This window comes from Colletes gigas, unplaced genomic scaffold (genome assembly GCF_013123115.1).
Source record: "Colletes gigas isolate AHSC1104 unplaced genomic scaffold, ASM1312311v1 Colletes_gigas_Sc00020, whole genome shotgun sequence".
Classification (NCBI taxonomy): domain Eukaryota; kingdom Metazoa; phylum Arthropoda; class Insecta; order Hymenoptera; family Colletidae; genus Colletes; species Colletes gigas.
Genome location: NW_025106649.1, coordinates 4,458,701 through 4,478,854, shown reverse-complemented (window position 1 = coordinate 4,478,854; position 20,154 = coordinate 4,458,701). Strand labels below are relative to the sequence as shown.

Genomic DNA, 20,154 nt, shown 5'->3' with positions numbered 1-20,154 from the left:
TACTTCGGGCAGCTTCGGAGAATCGAGAAAGAGGGCATGCGTCAGTTTGCCTTTGTCGACTTTCCGAAACTCCACGAGCTCACGTACGCGTATCTGGCATGTGTGCGTGTGCACCCGGCGGTGCTTTTCTGGCATCTCTGCATATACATACATATCTAATCTGATTGATAGTGGTAACTTTACTCCGATTTATACGAGTTCTATTTAATTGCACATGTTTAAAGGATTATAATCTTTCCTTACACTCGTTTTTTAAATACGAATGTGAGAAAATATGAGTATTCTAAGTAGTATTCATTTTTAAAATTTGCGACGTACAATAGGCTGTCTGGAAGATATGTAGATTAAAAAAAAATTAAGGAATAATTTAGTGTTTTTGCATAATTATTGCAAATTTAATACGAGAGCACAATGACATCATTAAAGAACGATGAAAGGTTATCCGAAGTTTTGGAATTGTTTTTGTTACCTAATTATAACATCGTGTCTACTACTTATCTTGATCTTCTGTTGACCCACATTTCTGAGAATATAAAAGAGTGTAAGGAAATGTTAGATACCATGTTATAATGTACATTTATAAAATTATACGAGAAAATGTTTCTGATTTAGTTTGGTTATACTTGTTACACATTTTTTCTGTATTATTCCTCTTATTTTACACTAATTCATAGTTTGATTTACTATACCTCCTTACACATATCAAAGATATGCAATCAGTAATATGAGTCTTTTCAAATAATTTATTTCAGGTACAGCAGATTATAAACACTGTGTATTACTACAAAAGTGGGTATTAAAAGCATTGAATGTTTGGAATGTTGATTGCAAACCTTCTCAGCCTATAAGTATATTTACTTTGAAACTTGTGGGAATAATTTCACGCAATGAACTACATTTTCATTACTGGCACTGCCAGAATGTGTATAACAGATTGCGCGATATCCTTAAAATTCATGGAGACGATTTGCCAGCATCTATTAAAATGGCTTATACTACAATGTTATCCGACTTGATTAAACATCGAAGTGGCAGACAATGGATTATAGATTCTGGTGAGCAATATATAATTATATTTTTAATACGACTAAATCTATTAATGCAATTAAAACGTGATTGACATTGGTTTTTTAGAAGTTTGGAAGGATATTGTAAAATATGCGCACTGGAATCATACTATGTATGTGACACGTGAAAGTCAAACATTTTTGTGGCTTTTACTTTTACAAGAACAACAAAATGTAAAATTTTGTAAGGAAGTTATTACAGCAATTGCTGCACCGTTAATGTCTAACACATTTGAGCCTCAGGTGTGTAATGGGTTGGAAGATAATTATTTGGAACAAAATAAATTACTATGCACTACGTTAGATTTATTAACTAGTATAATTGAAAATACATTATTTGCAAACATGGATAATACAATACCTGAATTATGCCAAGAAATTATTAATTTAGACATGAGAGTCAAGGCCATTTTTGAAGCATGTATTAGCACAACATTTTTGCCACACATTCATAAGCTGTTAGTGTTATGTTTACTTATTCCATTAAAACGTGCTATTAGAGAAGGACAAGAAACTATTGATGCTGAAATAACCCAACAGTTCTCTTATGATTTATGTTATATATCTATGATGCTTTTATCAAAGAAGTATATAATAGAAATAGTAAAGACAAATAAGCTTCTGTTGATATATTGGAAGAAACTCCAATCGTTACATGAATTCGTTGTACCACATCAACACAAGTTTGAACATCAAGCTATAAGCATAATGGTATGGATTTTCCTATTACATATCAGCATAATGATAATTGTATTAACAAATAATTATAGTAATTCTCTTTTTTTTTATTAATAGATTATACCTTTAGCTGTATGTGTTAAACAGACATACATAACTCATGATCTCTTTGATATGTTTCTTACTAAAATGATTGATGTAACGTGTACAGCCGTACAACGGTTGGCATATAATATAAGAGATGCTGTATATAAGAATGATTTACCTTTAGCACAAATTTGTAAAGTATCCATCGATATACTTCTAGAAATAACAGACATTATGGACAGGGTAAATATAGTAAAAATTGCTTATAATTATCGAAATCATTGCTTATTTATGTCGATATTTAATTATAAAGTAGTTGTTAATGATCATAACTAATAGTTTTGTATGTACATGTAACAGGATATCGCAGTAATTACATTTCAAACGTTGTGCCACGTACTCAAGAATTATGTGCCAGATATCTGTAACGAGACAATGAATACTATAGGAACAAATAATGTGGGAAACTTGGAAAATGGACCAAAGAAATCTACATTTATATCCCCGCTAGAAGGAGATCCTATAGTTGATCATCCTGTATTGTTAGCCTCGCTTCTCAATGGATTGGCAGTAATGACAGAAAAGTTTAAATTAAAGTGGCAAGAATGCGTAGAAACTATATGCTTGTTATCACTTGCGCAAGAAATCTTGAACCATCCAGGAATAATACCTGTGGTATGCATTCAAAGTAACTTATAAAAGGGTATAGCCGAATAAGGGGGTTAAATGTGCCCTTGAACGAAATGTGACATACGATAGATCCATCGATAGAGCATCAAGAAAAAACGTTCTGTGCCAAATTTTAACCCTCTATCTTGTTTGGAAGGGTAGTTATTGAGAAAATTCGGATTAACGAATTTCTGCCTATTTCCCCTATTTAATCGAGTAGAAAAATTATGAAAAAAATCTGGTGCATTGCGACTATTGAGATACGTGTTTGAGAATTTTTTCCGATTTTTCGATTTCAAATCCTAGGTGTGAAAAATTAAAAACGCAAAAAAACGCAGAAAAATACCGATTTCGTATTGAAGCTTTCGAGACACTAGATTTATATAATTACTGTAAATGCATATTGTCATTGGTTATGTCCCTGAATTTTTTCAGATTTTTTGGCAGGGTGCGCCGTAGTAGCAAAAATGAAAAACCGATTTTTTCGGCGTTTTTCGCGTGAAAAAGCAACTTATACTTTGAATTTTTGTATTCCCTTTAATAGATAACTATATTCTGTGGTTTTAAAACATTTCCATGTTGAGTAAAACAGTGTATACAAGAAGAAAAGCAAAAATAAGTCAAGAAAAAAAACGTGCCATGCGCGTTGTATTCAGAAGTATCAGCATTATTTCCAAGAGCTGCGATGGTGCAGTGAGTAAGATGCTTGGCTGCGAAACTGCTGCAAACTTTTTGACGCGCGTTCGCGCCCTGCTACGGTACATTTTTTTTTATTATATTAATTTTTTATTTTCAATTTCTAACTAAACGACAATGAAAAACTATTAGTTTATTAATATTTAAAAAATATTTTTACCTAAAATATACGCAAAAACAATTATGGAGCAGTTTCTATTCCATCATTTCTCTAGTCGTATATTTGCTTAAATACCCTACTGTTTCATTTTTTCTACGTTAAATGAATATACGTACTTAGTTTTAAAATCGCATACCTTTAATAACTTTGAATAGTGGAAGAAGATTTCTTCAATAAAAAGAACATTAGCAGTCTTTGCATATAGTTACGGATATCATGATGACAAGATTTATGATGACAAGATTTATGATGACAAGATTTATGATGTGCAAGGTTTATGAATGTTTACGTCTATTGGCAGTCTAAATTACTTATTTCTCTTACTCGAATACCTTGCAGTTAGTAGTGATTCTAGTATTAAAGATAAAATAGGTGATTTTATATTATCAGAAGAACGTCTTAAAATATTCACGGGATTAACTTGGGAAAATCTAATTCAACTTAGAGAAATGATGAAGTCCATGAGAAATACGGAAAAACGAGCTGTGACACAGGCTATTGTTGTCTTTTTATTTAAATTGCGTACTGGAAATTCGAATAGTATGATAGCTTCAATTTTTGGGTTAGAGCGCGAACAACAGGTATCCGATTTTTGTAAAGCAGTTAGGAACTCGTTTGAAAAAGATATTTTACCATATCATTTCGGAGTCGCGGCTTTTTCTCGTCAACATTTAATAGAAAATGAAACGTCCATTATTGCTAAACAGTTGTATAATATAACAGACCAGCTAGCACTTATTTTTGACGGTACATATATTCGCCTTTGTTGAAATGTGGACATGTGTAACGGAAATGGATAATAAGAGAACAATTTCTCGTCTGAAATAAGTAATTTAGACTGCCAATAGACGTAAACATTCATAAACCTTGCACATCATAAATCTTGTCATCATGATATCCGTAACTATATGCAAAGACTGCTAATGTTCTTTTTATTGAAGAAATCTTCTTCCACTATTCAAAGTTATTAAAGGTATGCGATTTTAAAACTAAGTACGTATATTCATTTAACGTAGAAAAAATGAAACAGTAGGGTATTTAAGCAAATATACGACTAGAGAAATGATGGAATAGAAACTGCTCCATAATTGTTTTTGCGTATATTTTAGGTAAAAATATTTTTTAAATATTAATAAACTAATAGTTTTTCATTGTCGTTTAGTTAGAAATTGAAAAAAAAAAAATTAATATAATAAAAAAAAATGTACCGTAGCAGGGCGCGAACGCGCGTCAAAAAGTTTGCAGCAGTCTCGCAGCCAAGCATCTTACTCACTGCACCATCGCAGCTCTTGGAAATAATGCTGATACTTCTGAATACAACGCGCATAGCACGTTTTTTTTCTTGACTTATTTTTGCTTTTCTTCTTGTATACACTGTTTTACTCAACATGGAAATATTTAAAACCACAGAATATAGTTATCTATTAAAGGGAATACAAAAATTCAAAGTATAAGTTGCTTTTTCACGCGAAAAACGCCGAAAAAATCAGTTTTTCATTTTTGCTACTACGGCGCACCCTGCCAAAAAATCTGAAAAAATTCAGGGACATAACCAATGACAATATGCATTTACAGTAATTATATAAATCTAGTGTCTCGAAAGCTTCAATACGAAATCGGTATTTTTCTGCGTTTTTTTGCGTTTTTAATTTTTCACACCTAGGATTTGAAATTGAAAAATCGGAAAAAATTCTCAAACACGTATCTCAATAGTCGCAATGCACCAGATTTTTTTCATAATTTTTCTACTCGATTAAATAGGGGAAATAGGCAGAAATTCGTTAATCCGAATTTTCTCAATAACTACCCTTCCAAACAAGATAGAGGGTTAAAATTTGGCACAGAACGTTTTTTCTTGATGCTCTATCGATGGATCTATCGTATGTCACATTTCGTTCAAGGGCACATTTGACCCCCTTATTCGGCTATACCCTTTGTATGTAGTTTATATATTCTCATTAAGTCTATTTTCAGGTATGTGTAAAAGCTTTAAAAGTATGTAAGTTAGCAATTCAGAATTTTATGCCACCAAATTTAGTACTACTTGTTGAAACAGACAGTCATATGAACGATATAGGACCAACACTTTTCAAAAGATTGCACAATGCAAATTGGGAAGTAAGGGACAGTGTTCTAGAAGTTTTAAATACTATCGCTACAATTTCTGAAGACAGTAAGTTTTTAAGTACAATTGTTTATGAATGTAGTTTCTACACAATATAATTATAATATGTGTTAATATGCAATATGTTTAACTATGTACAGAATATCCAGCATTTCAAGAATTTTTATTAACAAATCAGTTCTTACAATTAGCGCTTGAAATAGCTAAAACGGACAGTGAAAGTTATGTTCGGGCATCTGCATTAGCTTTTATTTCAACTACTGTTCGAATAAACAGACTATGGGAAGAAAAATTATCGCAACTTAATCTACCTGTATGTTTTTTCTAATAAGTATAAAATCGTCAACTAAAGTATATAAGAAAAAATACTTTCGCTTACATTTCAGGATGTTGCCATTAATTTACTGAACAATGAAAGTGAAGCTATAGTCAGAAAAGAAGCTGTAATTTTAATAAAAGAATTATATGTACATTGTAAATGGCAGTAAGTACAAATATATAGAAGCAATGGCTATTGTTTATAAATTGTTGATATACTGTTGTTTAGGAGAAACGTTATTGATTCAATGTCCCGAGCAATGTCAATGGCTGCTGTCTTTGATCTTCACTGGGAAGTAAAAACAAACGCCCTCGAATATTGGACGCAATTTATAAAGTCACATTTATCTGATCAAGGAGTGCTTGATGGACATTTTCCAAAAGTAACATTTTCCAAAGAACACAGAAAAATTATGTCATTAAATGAAAATGAAATAAAACGAAGACTTAATAAAGCATTGGATGAATTAGCAAAGCAAAATTGTTTAGGAGTAAGTAATTTATGCAATATTTATCCGAAACAATATGTAATATTTTATTGTTGCAAATTTTAGGTTCTTTTAGTTACTTTAGAAGATGACAGCGATTTTGAAGTGTGTAGAACTTCGGCAGCTATATTAAACAAACTTAAATCATTCCTTCTGAAATATAAACTCAATGAACCTTTACCAGAGCTGCCTTTACCCAAAGACAGTGCTACAATAGATACTTCGTACATTAAATATGAACAACCAAATAATGTTGCAAGTTCCAATTCCGAGGAGGTATTCAGTAACTCTAGCAATGTGATCGAAGAAATTGTAGATGATAATGATGCGAATCTTCTTGCATCGATCTACAAGAATTCTATGAAAATGGTTGAAGAAATACAAAGCACAGAGGAAAAGACGTTTGAATTTATTTCCTGTGTAACCAGACAAAGCTTTCTCCAAACGATTTTTAATTTAAACATTGATGCCATCATTGAAGAAAAAACTCGATGGTTGACTACGTATACTACCAGCTTTGAGTCTATCTTGGATGATATATTAATAATGCACAAGCAAGGAGATGTGAATTCAATGGACTGTTACTAATTAAAAATAACGTGCCTTGTCAATTGTATAAAAGTGGAACTACGAATATCATTTTTACACGAATACGGTATACAATTTTATATTTAAATATTGCTTCTAAAAGTAAAGTATGCAATTCATACTGCATCTGTTGCCCTTATAATGCGCAATCATAATTTGTATGTTTAATTTTATAACGAGGAGAATTATAATTAAAGTGGAATTATTATTATTAATAATACATTTATTTGAGATAGAAAGAATCTATCTTTTTACATCATTTATATGCTAAAGGTAAAGCGAAATTTCTATGCATTATTGCATACGTAAATAATACAGAATACATACATATAAAAGAAAATAAAAACTTACTAATCATAGCATATTTGTAAATAAACTAAAATCTTGAAGAAACAAGTTTCACTTAAAAAAACAATCAGATTTAGTATTGGTACAAAACAGAAAATATACTTCTTCCTCGTATTTGATTCAGTCTTTACATATTTTATTACATTTCCTTTCTACTACTATATAGAGTTTTGTTTTAATTGAAATATGAAAAAATTTTTGGTAGTATTTTCATCAATTATTTATCGATGTTTAAAAACTACATTATTTTATTAGTAGATATTTCTTTTTAATCAAAATTTTCAGATAACATTGAAGTCCAAAAATAAGTATCATCTGATGAATTATACATTAGAACATTTTTGTTAGCGTCAATATCAAGTATTGTTAACGGTGTATCATTTTCAGTGGCAACCTCCTCGTTTATTTCTGATTTAAGAATTTTATCATGAGAAACTGTATTAATATTTGAACTTTCAATATTCCAAGATGAAATTGATGAAGCTGTGGAAATTTGAACAGCAAGATTATTAAATGTTTCCATGTTTTTATTCTGTATTTGTATATTTTCATCTTCATTATGCTGAACAATGTTGTCTGTTTTAATTTTACTCATAAGTGCTTTGTTCTCTCTTTTTCTCTTTTTCTGTGTTTTCTTACTTAAATCAGTGCAAAGATCATCAATGATATTAAAAAAATCATCGTCACATATTTCTGTTCTTTTGTTCAATTCTTGTTCCCAAACAATAAACTGACTGCAGTATAATAAACAATATGTTTCATCATGACTATTTTGTTTTTCAGTCTCAGCAACAACTTGGTTACATAAGTTTCCATTGTTATTATTGTCACCTAACATAATAGATTTTAAACTTTTCTCTCCTATAAACTTTAAGCCTTGAAGATTGATAATAGCATGCGATAATTCTTGTGGGGTATGATGTTGGACATAATGGTCATGTAAATATGTAATAGAAATGTTCGCATGCTGACAAATAATGCAGAGGTACATCTTGCTATTCTTTAATTATGTCTGTAACAATAATAATGCATATGTATACATTATACGTAAAAATATTTAGAATTTACATTTACTTTAACAATTACAACGAAATTTCTAGATGTATATAACTAAACTTGATATTATAAATATTTTTGAACAAAACAGTTTTGAAATAAAGCAATAAAATAAAGAATTCACCTTTAGATGATTGAACTTATTAGGTTATACAAACATAAAAAAAAAGAAATTGAAATAATTGTATGTAACGGTAATTAATCGTATAAAACTTCAACGATTGAAACACGATAAAATTTCGTATAAACTGTGCAACTCAATGAACTTACTACACCTTTCACAACATAAACTATTTAAAATATTACTTGTATCCTCACGTGACGATCACTTCAATATGATGCATTTAAACAAACGTAAGATATTATCATAAATATGTGTACAAAATGTGGATATTTATGGAACTTTTTTAAACTTATCATTTTTATACATCGTAAGAAGAAATTTCATTTAACGTATTTTAAGTAACGATAATAATAATAATAATTTTAATAATCCAAAATAACGATATAATTTAATAATATCTCATATGTATTCTAAAGATTAGATGTGATTGAATATAAAGAAATTATAATTTTTAAAGATCATTTAAATACATTGCAATTAATTATAACGTTTGTTTCTCGATCGTTACATAATATAGAACGTAATTTCTTCGAATACTATGCTTGATTGCGTTGTAACAAATGAAAGTATTACGCGAGACGTTCCGTGGCGGTTTATAAATAAAAAAAATGCAAAACTTAAATAGCCGCCGATTAAATTTAGATTGTTACAACTTGACTCTTGCGCGCATCGGAACTTGCATCAAGATTCTGGGGTTCTTAGAGACAAATCTTCGACGATACGTGTTGTGATTGGTCAACGATCGAACGCGTACCAATAAACGCGCGTGTTCGTGCCGGGGAACCTCAATTAAGAGAAACGTAATACGCATGCGTGGTCTTTGATTACTCTTACCGCGGCTCGGCGCGAGCTTTCAGTCACGCGCAACGCTTCGTACGTGGTTGGTGTGAAAGTTTGTTTTATGGTAAGAGTGTAGTTAAAAGTACGTTCTTTCGAGTGAAACACTTAGTGTTTGATTAAAACCCGAAAAGTGCTACGCTTGAACTGTGTATGAAAGAATCGTGTACACGTACACATAAGAATGTCCTTCTATTTCCGCGACAAGTCGAAATTCGGCGACAGACTGCGCGGTAAATCGGGCGACGAACTTTTGCAAGAGATCAAACAGCAATTTGACGAAGACAGCAAGTCTTTCTTCGAACCGACCAACAGATCAGGCCGAGATCCATTCGAACGACATGCTGGATTTTCAAGGGTGAGTGTGATAAATAAGTTTTTGTAACGAAACTTCTTCCTTTTAATTTATACATGCTAGTCTGTGAATTGTCTGATTCAAAATCGAATTCGAAGATATCGAACGTTTTTCCTTTGTCGGAGCGCCATCGTTCCTTTCTACTTAAGAAGAATTAATGAACTATAAAAGTAATCATTTTAAGGTTGATATTTTTATAAACGTTGCAAGAAATCGTTTATTAAAAGTACGAAAATTGTCCCCTTCTTGTAAGATTCGAATACCGTTGTACTAAAATTCTTTATTTATAGAGTGGCCCAATTTCTACGTCGTTTCACTCGCGTGTATTTAGTTTTCTCTGCTTGCCGGTTATTCTTGTCGTAATCTTGATATTTTCAGAAAGTAAAGAAGTGAAAAAATACTGCATCGTTTGTCATCGGAATCCAACGACGTAAGTCGATCGATAAAAATGTGAACAAATATAAATATAAACATGTTGTTTGGCCATACACGCAATTTTATTTTTATTTAATGAACGATCATTTGATCGTAATCGAGTAATTATCGTTTCATAGTAGGTATATTTTTACATATGTATATGTACAGGTATTTGTTTCCTTTTTTTTTTGTTTTCTAAGAAATGTGATCAAATTTTCAATGATTCCGTTAATTTCGTGCGTTGCTTGTTTAGTGTTATTAGAGACTTCTGTTCATTATATGTATTCAGCTGAATCACTTGTTCTGCATTGTCAGGAAGCCAATTGCCATAGTTCATGACGGTCTTGTGACCCGTACAGCTCGTTCACACGATCTGTTTTTTTTTTTTTTTGACTGATTTGATCATTTTACATTGTTAGAAAAAAACATTTTCCATAAGGTTGAACTCTTCAAAAATAAAAATGCTACTAATACATAAAAGTAAAACGTAAAAAAATGTCAATACAGTTAAGGATATCGTTAAAAATATTTTTGACATACATAGAGAGCATGTTTTAAGTGTAAAAAATATCAAAGGTGGTTTTTCAAACTAAACGGACTTTTCAATCTTTTTGATAAACTAAAATCCGATCGTTCAATGATGTTTGATATCGTGTAACGGATAAAGAAATAGAAAAGTTAAATAGTAACAATAACATTATGCGTAGGTATTTACAAAAATTTGGAAAAATATCAAAGCTTCAAAAATGAGTTTCGCACGACCTGACTTTTAATGACGCAAAGTTTTCAATTATCTTATAGTCATCTGCACGCGTTCTATTGTAACATCGTTAATTAAACTAGACATGCTCGCAAGTGGAGTCTGTATAATAAACAAAGAAATTAACGAAGTTGTGTGTGTTCTCACTTCTGCTAGACATTTTACTTATCGAATAAAAGACAGTACAGTAATTTTGGTTGGAGACGTTCTCATTAGATATGTATCGTGCAGTGTTTATCAGCCGGCGATTTGTATCAAGATAACCGAGTGAGGAAAGATATTTAAAGTCAGGTGCTTAGATTGAACATAGCCATCTTAACGATAAATAAGTATTTGAACAAAAATTTTGATCGTGATTCAGTGGTTTCGTTTGTAAACAGTTCTTTGCGATAACATTGCAAGACTTCAACAATGACCTTAATCTGTGTAAACAAGTTTCGTTAACGTTCACCGGCGCCATCTTCCGTCATGCTACGATTATTGACTCGATTTGCCTGACTCATTGAGCGCTGTAGTCGATCTAGGTATAGATCAGTGGTTCTTAACCTTCCTTTTTCTATGGACGTTCTTTTTCTCTTGGCATTCGGGTAAAGTTTATGAACCACTTTTTCAGAATGACGTTTTAAAACATTAGTAGAATTTTTATCTTTATGTTCTTCTCAGTTAATAGTTTTCGTTAGAAGTTTCAACTATTTAAAACGTTCAATTATAATACTAGGAAAGTTCTACAACAACGTTGTCACCGTTTTTTATACCGTTCACGGTACTCGTATGTTTTCACTCGATTATCGTACAACTGAAAGAACGTTACCAAGACGATTGACTTTCAAATTCGTGCAACTTTCGTGGTTCGCTTCAGGCACGTGCCTCGCAACTTAAAATACGCGAGAACATGCATCTGAAATCGCCTTTATGCTTTCTTGGCACGGTCCCTCGTCGTTTGAAAGCGCCATTAAACGCGTACTTTAAACACGGCGAATCATGCCGTTGAAAAATCGAAAAGATGGACAGGTTTGTCAGACTTGAAACGACAAATCATATATTTGCTGGAACAAATGTTACGTGTTATCCTTTCTGTTATTGAGAAAAAAACAGCTTTGAAAATTGTGTTAGATACGCGTGCGTTTGACTATTTTTAAGTCTCCAACGCGGCTCGGTATGCAACAAGCGTTTTAAATAATTACTCTAATAGAATTAACCTTAGAAGATAACCGTTTTATCTTTATTTACAAAAGTATTCTAATTAAATACAGCCTGTACCAGGTATGTCAAACTCGCTTTAGCCCGAGGGTTAATTTGCACTTGGCTATCGTGTCGCGAGCTGCAAATGTAGTGAGATTTGCGTAGCACGTGGTCGTGGTATATTAAATAAACACTAAACTTATAATTCTAAATGTACATGTAAATACGTGTAACTATAGTTATACGCGCACACGAACATAGTCCAACGTAATTTTAATTCTTTAACTAAGAACTATTCCTTTGTCCATTTTACACGACGGTTCGCGATAGAACATTCTAGAAGAAGGGGACGCGCACGCGGTGACCCCCCGTATTTATATGTTAGAAGAATCTTTTTATGATCCGCGTTTTACCAAGGTTCTGGGGTAAGTGCCGTGGGGTTCATCACAGTCCTCTTACCAAAAGGCAAAGCCTTCCCCACTCCGTGGCCAGATCCTTCTAGAAAATCCTTATCGTACTACACGTGTCGTACAGCACCATGACTTCAGGTCATCGGCCACACGCACGGTACCTTTCGAGAATCGGCGATGGGGCTCCCTATCGCCGACATATAAACAAAACATCCGCGACTCCTAGAATTCGTCGCGCCTCGAGTGGGCCAAGTCTGATGACAGACTTATGGTTCCGGTATCGATACCTACGATACTCTTGAGAATCTGGTCATAGCCTCAAATGCATTGACCCTGACACGTGTCACCCCTTGAAAAAGGAATTGACGCTAACATATACATGTATCGTCCAGGCAGGGGTACCAACTACTGAACATGCAACTAGGGTAACGAATGCGGTGATTTTCATTCCAACAGATACAAAGACAAATCTTTGAGCAAAAAAATCTGGTGTGTTTCAATTTTTTATTTGTCCACGCGTAATTGCCGTTGGTCAGTGTAATAAAGTAAAGAAACTTTTCCAATGTCTTTACTATTACGTTGATGATCATTTTTCAGATGCTTTATTTCAATAACGCCCCAATCCTGGTATACGATTTGATAGTATGTACAGTCGCCGCGAAATGTATGTTGACATGTTCGAAAGTATGTATTTCTGATGAAAAGCCAAGTGTTCATATTCTTTTTCCAGGCTCTGAAGTTAATTATCACTTATTGTTTAGTTCTACTAGCTTATTGTTCAGTTTAGTTCAGGAAACTATAAATAACAGACGTATAGTTTTAAATTTGTATAAAAGGCTCACGCGGAAAGTAAGTTGACACGCAATTTTGAGCTTATTTTGTTATAATATATTTGTACAATAGGTGTTAATTAATGATTTATTTGTTGTTTTCTCAATGTTGAGCAATGTTCTACATATAATACCACTTTAAATTATAAACATTGCTTTATAGTGCCGAAAACTATACAACTCACACCTGCAGAAAAGTCACAAATATTTAGCAGAAGAATAAGAGGAGATTCTTTAAGAAAAATTGCTGTTGATTTCAACATTTCTGCAGAAGGTGTAAGGAAAATAGTACATAGATTAGAACAGAATGGAACTGCAGAAAATCAACCAAAATCTGAACGTCCTCGAAAGACAACTCGTAAACAGGATCGGGTGATTGTATGAGAAGTGAAGAAAAACCCCTTTGTTTCGGCCAAACAGTTGAAATTTGATTTAAATCTACCGATTCAAGAAACACAAATTCGTGCACGCATAAAAGAAGCAGGATTCGCAGGACGAATATAAAAAAAACGACCATTCATATCTAAAATTAATGCTAAAAAACGTTTAGCGTTCGCGAAACAGTTTAAAAATAAATCACCAGATTTCTGGAAGTAGGTTATATTCAGTGACGAATCAAAATTTGAACTTCGATGTTGTAGTAGAAGGAGATATGTGTGGAGAAAGCAAGGTGAATGCTTTAAATCAACAGTGATAACGCCTACAGTAAAGCACGGTGGGGAATCAGTATGCGTTTGGGGTTGTTTTTCTGCAAATGGTGTTGGCAATTTACACTTTATAGACGGGATATTAACAGGAGCAGGATATGTAAATATTTTGCAACAGAATTTACAAGATTCGATACTAAAAATGAACATTCACGGTGATTATATCATCCAGCAAGATAACGATCCCAAACATAAATGTAAACTAGCGATGAAATATTTCAATGAAAATGATATTCAATTCGAACCATGGCCTGATCAAAGTCCCGATTTGATTTTAATTGAACATCTGTGGGATCACTTAGATCGAAATGTAAGTGAGAAATTTCGAAATAATAAATCAGTTTTTAAACAAGCACTACCGAGTGCTTGGAACAGTATTGATGAAAATGTTATAAATAAATTGTTTGAAAGTATGCCTAGAAGACTTAAAGAGGTCATAAGAAACAAAGGGTATCAAACTTCATATTAATTATGTTGTTTTATTGTTAAGTATACACTCAATTACGAATCTTTCAATGCTGTCAACATACTTTCCGCAATCGATAAAAAAGTTATTTAATTTTTTCTATCATTATTATAAACTTTATGTCCTCTTTGGTGCTACACATAATAGTTAGTATTATATTAAATAACATACCTAATATATATTTTCGATTAATTCCTAAATTATTGATTTGAATTAGAAAATATGCACTTTTGAGACGTGTCAACATACATTCCGCGGCGACTGTATCTTCGTATTCGAAGGAGTTTTTCTAATTCCTAACGGTCGCAGAATGATTATCGCAGACGATCGATGAGACACGTTTATCGTAAAAAGGCACGAGAGAAGAAGGGTTCGCGCTTACGTGCCAGCCGAGGCGAATAAGTGGTAAGTCATTTGCCTGCAAGCATTTGGCAACAAACACGTTATTTTTGGGTTCTTCGCGGAGTGTCTGCGCTTCCCAAAAGCCAACGAAGACGGCTCCCTTCTGAAACTCTTGAATAGCACCCGGCTGCACATGTTTTAACACTTTGATTGTCACGTTAGTCATATATGGGTTATAATTCACTCAATTAACGCAAATTAAAGATTTCAGAATTTATAAATTTTTATGTTTTTTCCACCTTTTCAAGATTCTAGAAAACTGTGCGATGATATAATACTATTGCGCTGATTTTGAATAGTGGGACACTTATGACAACTAGCAATTTGGACGGCCTACACCGTTTGACAATATATCTTATCATTTAAAAGAAAACCTGCTAAATTAAAAAACGTAATCCAAGGAATAATACAACCAGGTGGTTATGTCGAATTCTGTTCGAAAGTTCATAATTTAATTGTGGCGCCGCCTCCCATGCTCGCCACCAGAGGGGTCGCGCTCTCACAAACGCTCAACTGATCCCTCGGTTGTTATACAGGGTGTTCGGCCACCCCTGGGAAAATTTTTAATGGGGGATTCTAGAGGCCAATATAAGACGAAAATCAAGAATACCAATTTGTTGATGGAGGCTTCGTTAAAAAGTTAATAACAATTAAATTCAAAAATTTCAAATCGTCTGGAAAAATTATTTTCGGTTGCGAGGATCAATTACAATCATTTTTTATGAATAGACATACCCCCGAAATCCTACCCATTTTCAAGAAAAAAATCGTGTAGATGCTGAAATTTTTCTACGAAAAAAAAATTTTTCAAATCGTTCTAAAAAAATTATATTCGGTTGCGGGGGTCATTTAAAATCATTTTTGGTCATTAAACATACCCCCGAATTCCTACCCACTTTCGAGAAAAAAATCGAGTAGGTGCAGAAATTTATCAACAAAAAAAAAATTTCAAATCGTTCTGGAAAAATTATTTTCGGTTGCAGGTGTCAATTACAATCATTTTTGGTGAATAGACATACCCCCAAAATCCTGCGCATTTTCGAGAAAAAAATTCAGTACGGGTGGAACTTTAAACGTTAATAACTTTTTAACAAAGCCTCCATCAATAAATTGGTATTCTTGATTTTCGTCTTATTTTGGCTTCTAGAATTCCCCATTAAAATTTTTCCCAGGGGTGACCGAACACCCTGTATATGTATGTATACAATCCCCGACCGACTTCCCAATATTCCAGTCGTCGAAGGCAGGGCCTGCTAGGAAGCCTTTACTGATGAATCCCACTAGCCAGGCCCGGTCGAAACGCGCCCTCTCCTTTCCTTTTCTGTCTTCCTACGAAATTCTCCGAGATTCTACCCCGCAGCAGAGCAGCAGCGCCATATAATGATCGTAATAAAGGTAGTTCAGATTACATACCGGAAGGGCGTATTTGGAGAGGTTATAAAAATATGTTCTCTTGTAAACAGATTTATAAATTATTCATTGAGTTCTAATTAATGATATTTACATATGTATTTAAAGCCACGTATAAAACGTATCTCTTATAAGATGTACCCCGTTTACGTTGATCGAATATGATAATGACAAAAGAATTTTTATAGCGTATCATAAAAGAAACAAATAGTTTCCAAGGTCGTTGCTAAATCATCAAATTTCTTGTTGTACAGTAATGCACACATGCCAGTACTACTACCCGGGAAATAGTAACGGTATTACTCATATATCCGGGCTACTGGCCGAATAACCGGGTGTGCCAAGTGCTCTGCTCCCTTCGCAATTGAGGTTCAACCTTAGCAACACCACCACGAAATCCAACACGCTCGCCATATTGATCTCATTCCAAACCCCGTGAACCACTACGTCGTCACCCTCTTTCGTTCGAAAGGGGCGTTCAATGTCATTAGGGGGGTTCTAATAGTACGATGCTTCGTCTACTCCTATAAACTTGCCCTTACGAGGACCACATCTGTTCCAGAGTATGTCTTCTTGAATGAAAATTGCGATTAGGTACCAGAAAAAGTTCGTTCGATTTTCTATCAAGAGTTAAATTCAAAGGTAAATTTTCTACTATTATTTATTAAGAACAGCACGACAATATTGGTAACCACGGAGGGTTTGGATTGCCTAGCTTTTCCATTTGAATTTCCAAAGATAAAGACGACGAGCGAAAACATAAAAATTTATTTTGCTTTACGTGTCCAACGGTAGTAAAAATATTCTATGTCGAGCTGAACTAAATATAAAACCGTTTGGAACGAAATATCGTGTCGAGTCTAGCTCGACATAGGGCCGCGAAGGGTTAAGAATCAAGAAATAACGAGTACGTGCAAAGTGTCACGCGTCAAATCGACAGATTATTCTGGATCAAAGATCTCGGGTCTGGAATGGCAAGAGAATCAATGGCGGCTATTTTGAGAGATCCCGGCGTCATCGAGAACGTTCCTACGTCTTCGAAGACGCCGAGGCGATGTTTGGAGATCTCGGCGCATGCAACGAGCGTTGCGAATACTCATTAAAATTCTCGGCAAAGGAAAAGCTCGGAGAAACTATTCGCGCTCTAAGAATATTGAAAAACTTCTACATTCTGAGATAGGACTGAGATTGAACGAACCACTCTGTATTCGAGAATATTCAAATTCTTCATTGACTTGAATATTTAACAAATATAACTCGAGTTAACTTCGAGTACTATTAAAATAATGGAAGAGTTCTTATGATAAATGCAAAAATTCTAAAGGATTATTATCATATATTACATGAATGTTACGTTGCAGTGAGAACTTATTATATTTTATTTAAAGGTAAAAACCGCGAATATTGTACATAAGGTATATTATTTGTTATTTCATTTGCTAGTATATTTATTTTTAAGTAAATTATCATATAAATTGAGACTTGTACATTTGCATAAAAATTGATGAATTTTAACAAGATAAGTTTAAGTTAGGTTATTATTGTAAACACGAAATTCACAGTAAAAATACAAGGATCCATATCCCTATAAATAAATGAAGTATAAATGGTCGGCCATATTGTTACATGTGGATTACTCTATTCGAAATGTTCAGTTAACCTATTAAATATATTTTATTTCTACATAATTGGAAATATGCATTAGATCGAATAAGATTACTATACCCAGTTCAATGAGAACTGGCACGAAATATAATATGTAATGTCCAGATCCCTACATAGTAGGAAAGAAGCTAACTTTCTAAACAAAAAGTACTCGTCCTCAATATTATAAATATTGATATTATTAATTAAATTTTATTAATATTATTACGTAATAATGTAAATAAAAAGGCACTTCAAAATACAAATTAATGTATAGAAAAGTATATTAGAGGGCCCTTCTCAGGGGCCACTAGAAAACGTCCCTGAGCATCGACGTTCAGCAGCCACTCGTCTGCGATAGCAGCGTCGATCACGTGAACTTTCTGTTTATGTTTTCTGTCAATCTGGTTAATTATATGGTGTTAGCGAACGCGTTAACCTCTGCCGACTGAATAAAATATTCACGACGCACGTAAAACAGTATAAAATTAAATTTTTATGGGTACCGAACGATTTGTCAAATTTAATTTCGATGCATAAAATGGGACGGCGACAATTGATTTCTCAACTTTGTTAGTAATAGTGTCTTTCTTGCAAAAGATAATCGTTTACGCGCGACAAAAATCAATCCCTGACATTTACAGAACATAGCCATTCATCTAGTCACTGCATCAATATTTGGTTTGGAAAGATTACCGCCATGATGGTTCCAATTTCCTCCCTTTTTTCCACGATGTCCATTGCCATTTCTCGCATATAATATTGGACTTGGAAAATGCCGTCGTCACGATTGCCTGAAGGGCAAAAATATAACGAGAAAATATTTTATGAACTCTTCAAAGAGTTCACATAGCATGGAGTCTTAACACCGGATCTGCCACGGAGCTCGAAATGATTTATTTTATTATTCGTTGCTTCAAATACCCATTTTTAGTACGTTTTATTTTCGGAAAGGGGGTCAAAAGTGCTAGAATATTGTATCATAAATCCAAATGCCAAATCTTTTTATAATTCGATTATTTATTATTCACAACAATAGTTTAACAATATACATTTCGGGTTAAAATATGTTTAAAATACTTTTAGAACATTTAAAAGTAAATACAGGGTGTTCGGCTACCTCTAGCAAAAATTTTAATGAGCGATAGTAGAGGCCAAAATAAGACGAAAATCAAGCATACCAATTTGTTGATGGCGGCTTCGTTAAAAAGTTATTAACGTTTAAAGTTCCGCACGTATTGAATTTTTTCTCGAAAATGCGAAGGATTTTGGGGGTATGTCTATTCACCAAAAATGATTGTAATTGATCCTCGCAAGCGAAAATAATTTTTCCAGAAAGATTTGAAATTTTTGAATTTAATTGTTAATAACTTTTTATAGTAGAATAATAGTAACAACAATACCATCTGTTTACTATATAAATATAAAAATATAGTTTTGCAACTGCTTCAATAAGTAATTGGCATTTTTTGCGGTTTTTTATTTTGTATAACTTAGTTTTTCAATTTAAAAATATGAAAAAATTCCACAATATGTGCCCCACTATCTGAAATGTCTCTGAATTTTTGCACGTTTTTGTATTCAATAGAACAAGAGAAATTGTGTAAAAACATGATTTTCTTTATCACCCCTTTACTACCCTGTGTTTTCTTTAGTAAAGCTATTTTTTGTGACTTATTGCACCGTTCTGCATGCATCACGTACATCGTAAAACATCAATTAAAACTTCTTCCAATAGTTCATTCAATTAACTGCTTAAGAAATTGACGTAAGATTGACCTGTTAATCTCTCATCAAGAAAAATAGGTTCGATCGGATTATCACCAATTATTTCTACCCACATATTTATACTGAATTGTTGGTAATTTGATCGAAACCAACATATAAATATGTTACGTTAATTTTGGTGCAGTAATTTTTGAATTATTTTTCACTTTACGAACTGTAGTACGAATATATCACGAGCGTTTAATTTTGTTGTACAGCCAGATCTAGGCTTATTGTATACGCCTCAAATTAAAATTTTTTCGATTATATTATGTTGCACGACTTATTTTAACAATATTAGTAATTTATATATTTATAAGATTTTCTCTCATTCCGTAATTGTATCACTAAATTGCAAACATGTAAACGAATTTCCTTTCTTGTCGACATATTGTATATTATATGTTATAAAAAAGTAATTATTACAAGCTGTTCGAGACCGTTTTACACTCTAATTGAAGCTACGATGCCGAAAGTCTGTATTTATAGTTCAAGACAATTATGTGTCATCACTCGAGTGTATGAAGATTTCTGTGATCACCAATTTACGTTTTTTTAATTTA

The 20,154-nt window shown here is 33.0% G+C and overlaps 3 protein-coding genes across 5 annotated transcripts in view; 2 read left to right on the top strand and 1 right to left on the bottom strand.

Moving 5' to 3' along the window:
- The first annotated feature begins 122 nt into the window (after positions 1–122).
- On the top strand, positions 123–8,142 carry LOC122400707. 3 transcript variants are annotated; one of them, XR_006259380.1, is made up of 11 exons: positions 123–541; positions 753–1,055; positions 1,135–1,778; positions 1,863–2,075; positions 2,193–2,507; positions 5,332–5,530; positions 5,623–5,795; positions 5,869–5,966; positions 6,030–6,291; positions 6,355–6,943; positions 8,008–8,142. XR_006259380.1 is itself a non-coding variant. In XM_043402293.1 (10 exons), exons 1-10 carry the CDS (start codon positions 431–433, stop codon positions 6,874–6,876), a joined length of 2,736 nt encoding a protein of 911 aa, XP_043258228.1. In that variant the 5' UTR covers positions 123–430; the 3' UTR covers positions 6,877–7,437. The 3 variants fall into 3 exon arrangements, 2 of the variants coding, with proteins under 2 accessions (XP_043258228.1, XP_043258227.1); XM_043402293.1 differs by lacking the exon at positions 8,008–8,142 and having other exon boundaries at positions 123–437; positions 6,355–7,437; XM_043402292.1 differs by lacking the exon at positions 8,008–8,142 and having other exon boundaries at positions 6,355–7,437.
- On the bottom strand, positions 7,436–8,342 carry LOC122400708. The gene has a single exon (XM_043402294.1). It carries the CDS (start codon positions 8,213–8,215, stop codon positions 7,493–7,495), a length of 723 nt encoding a protein of 240 aa, XP_043258229.1. The 5' UTR covers positions 8,216–8,342; the 3' UTR covers positions 7,436–7,492.
- A 953-nt stretch (positions 8,343–9,295) lies between these two features.
- The window catches only part of LOC122400929 (BAG domain-containing protein Samui-like), a 38,897-nt gene continuing 28,038 nt past the window's right edge, over positions 9,296–20,154 (top strand). Inside the window, exon 1 of the mRNA XM_043402704.1 lies at positions 9,296–9,599. Coding sequence (XP_043258639.1) covers positions 9,426–9,599 — 174 coding nt within the window. The 5' untranslated portion in view covers positions 9,296–9,425. The remainder of the gene's footprint in view (positions 9,600–20,154) is intronic.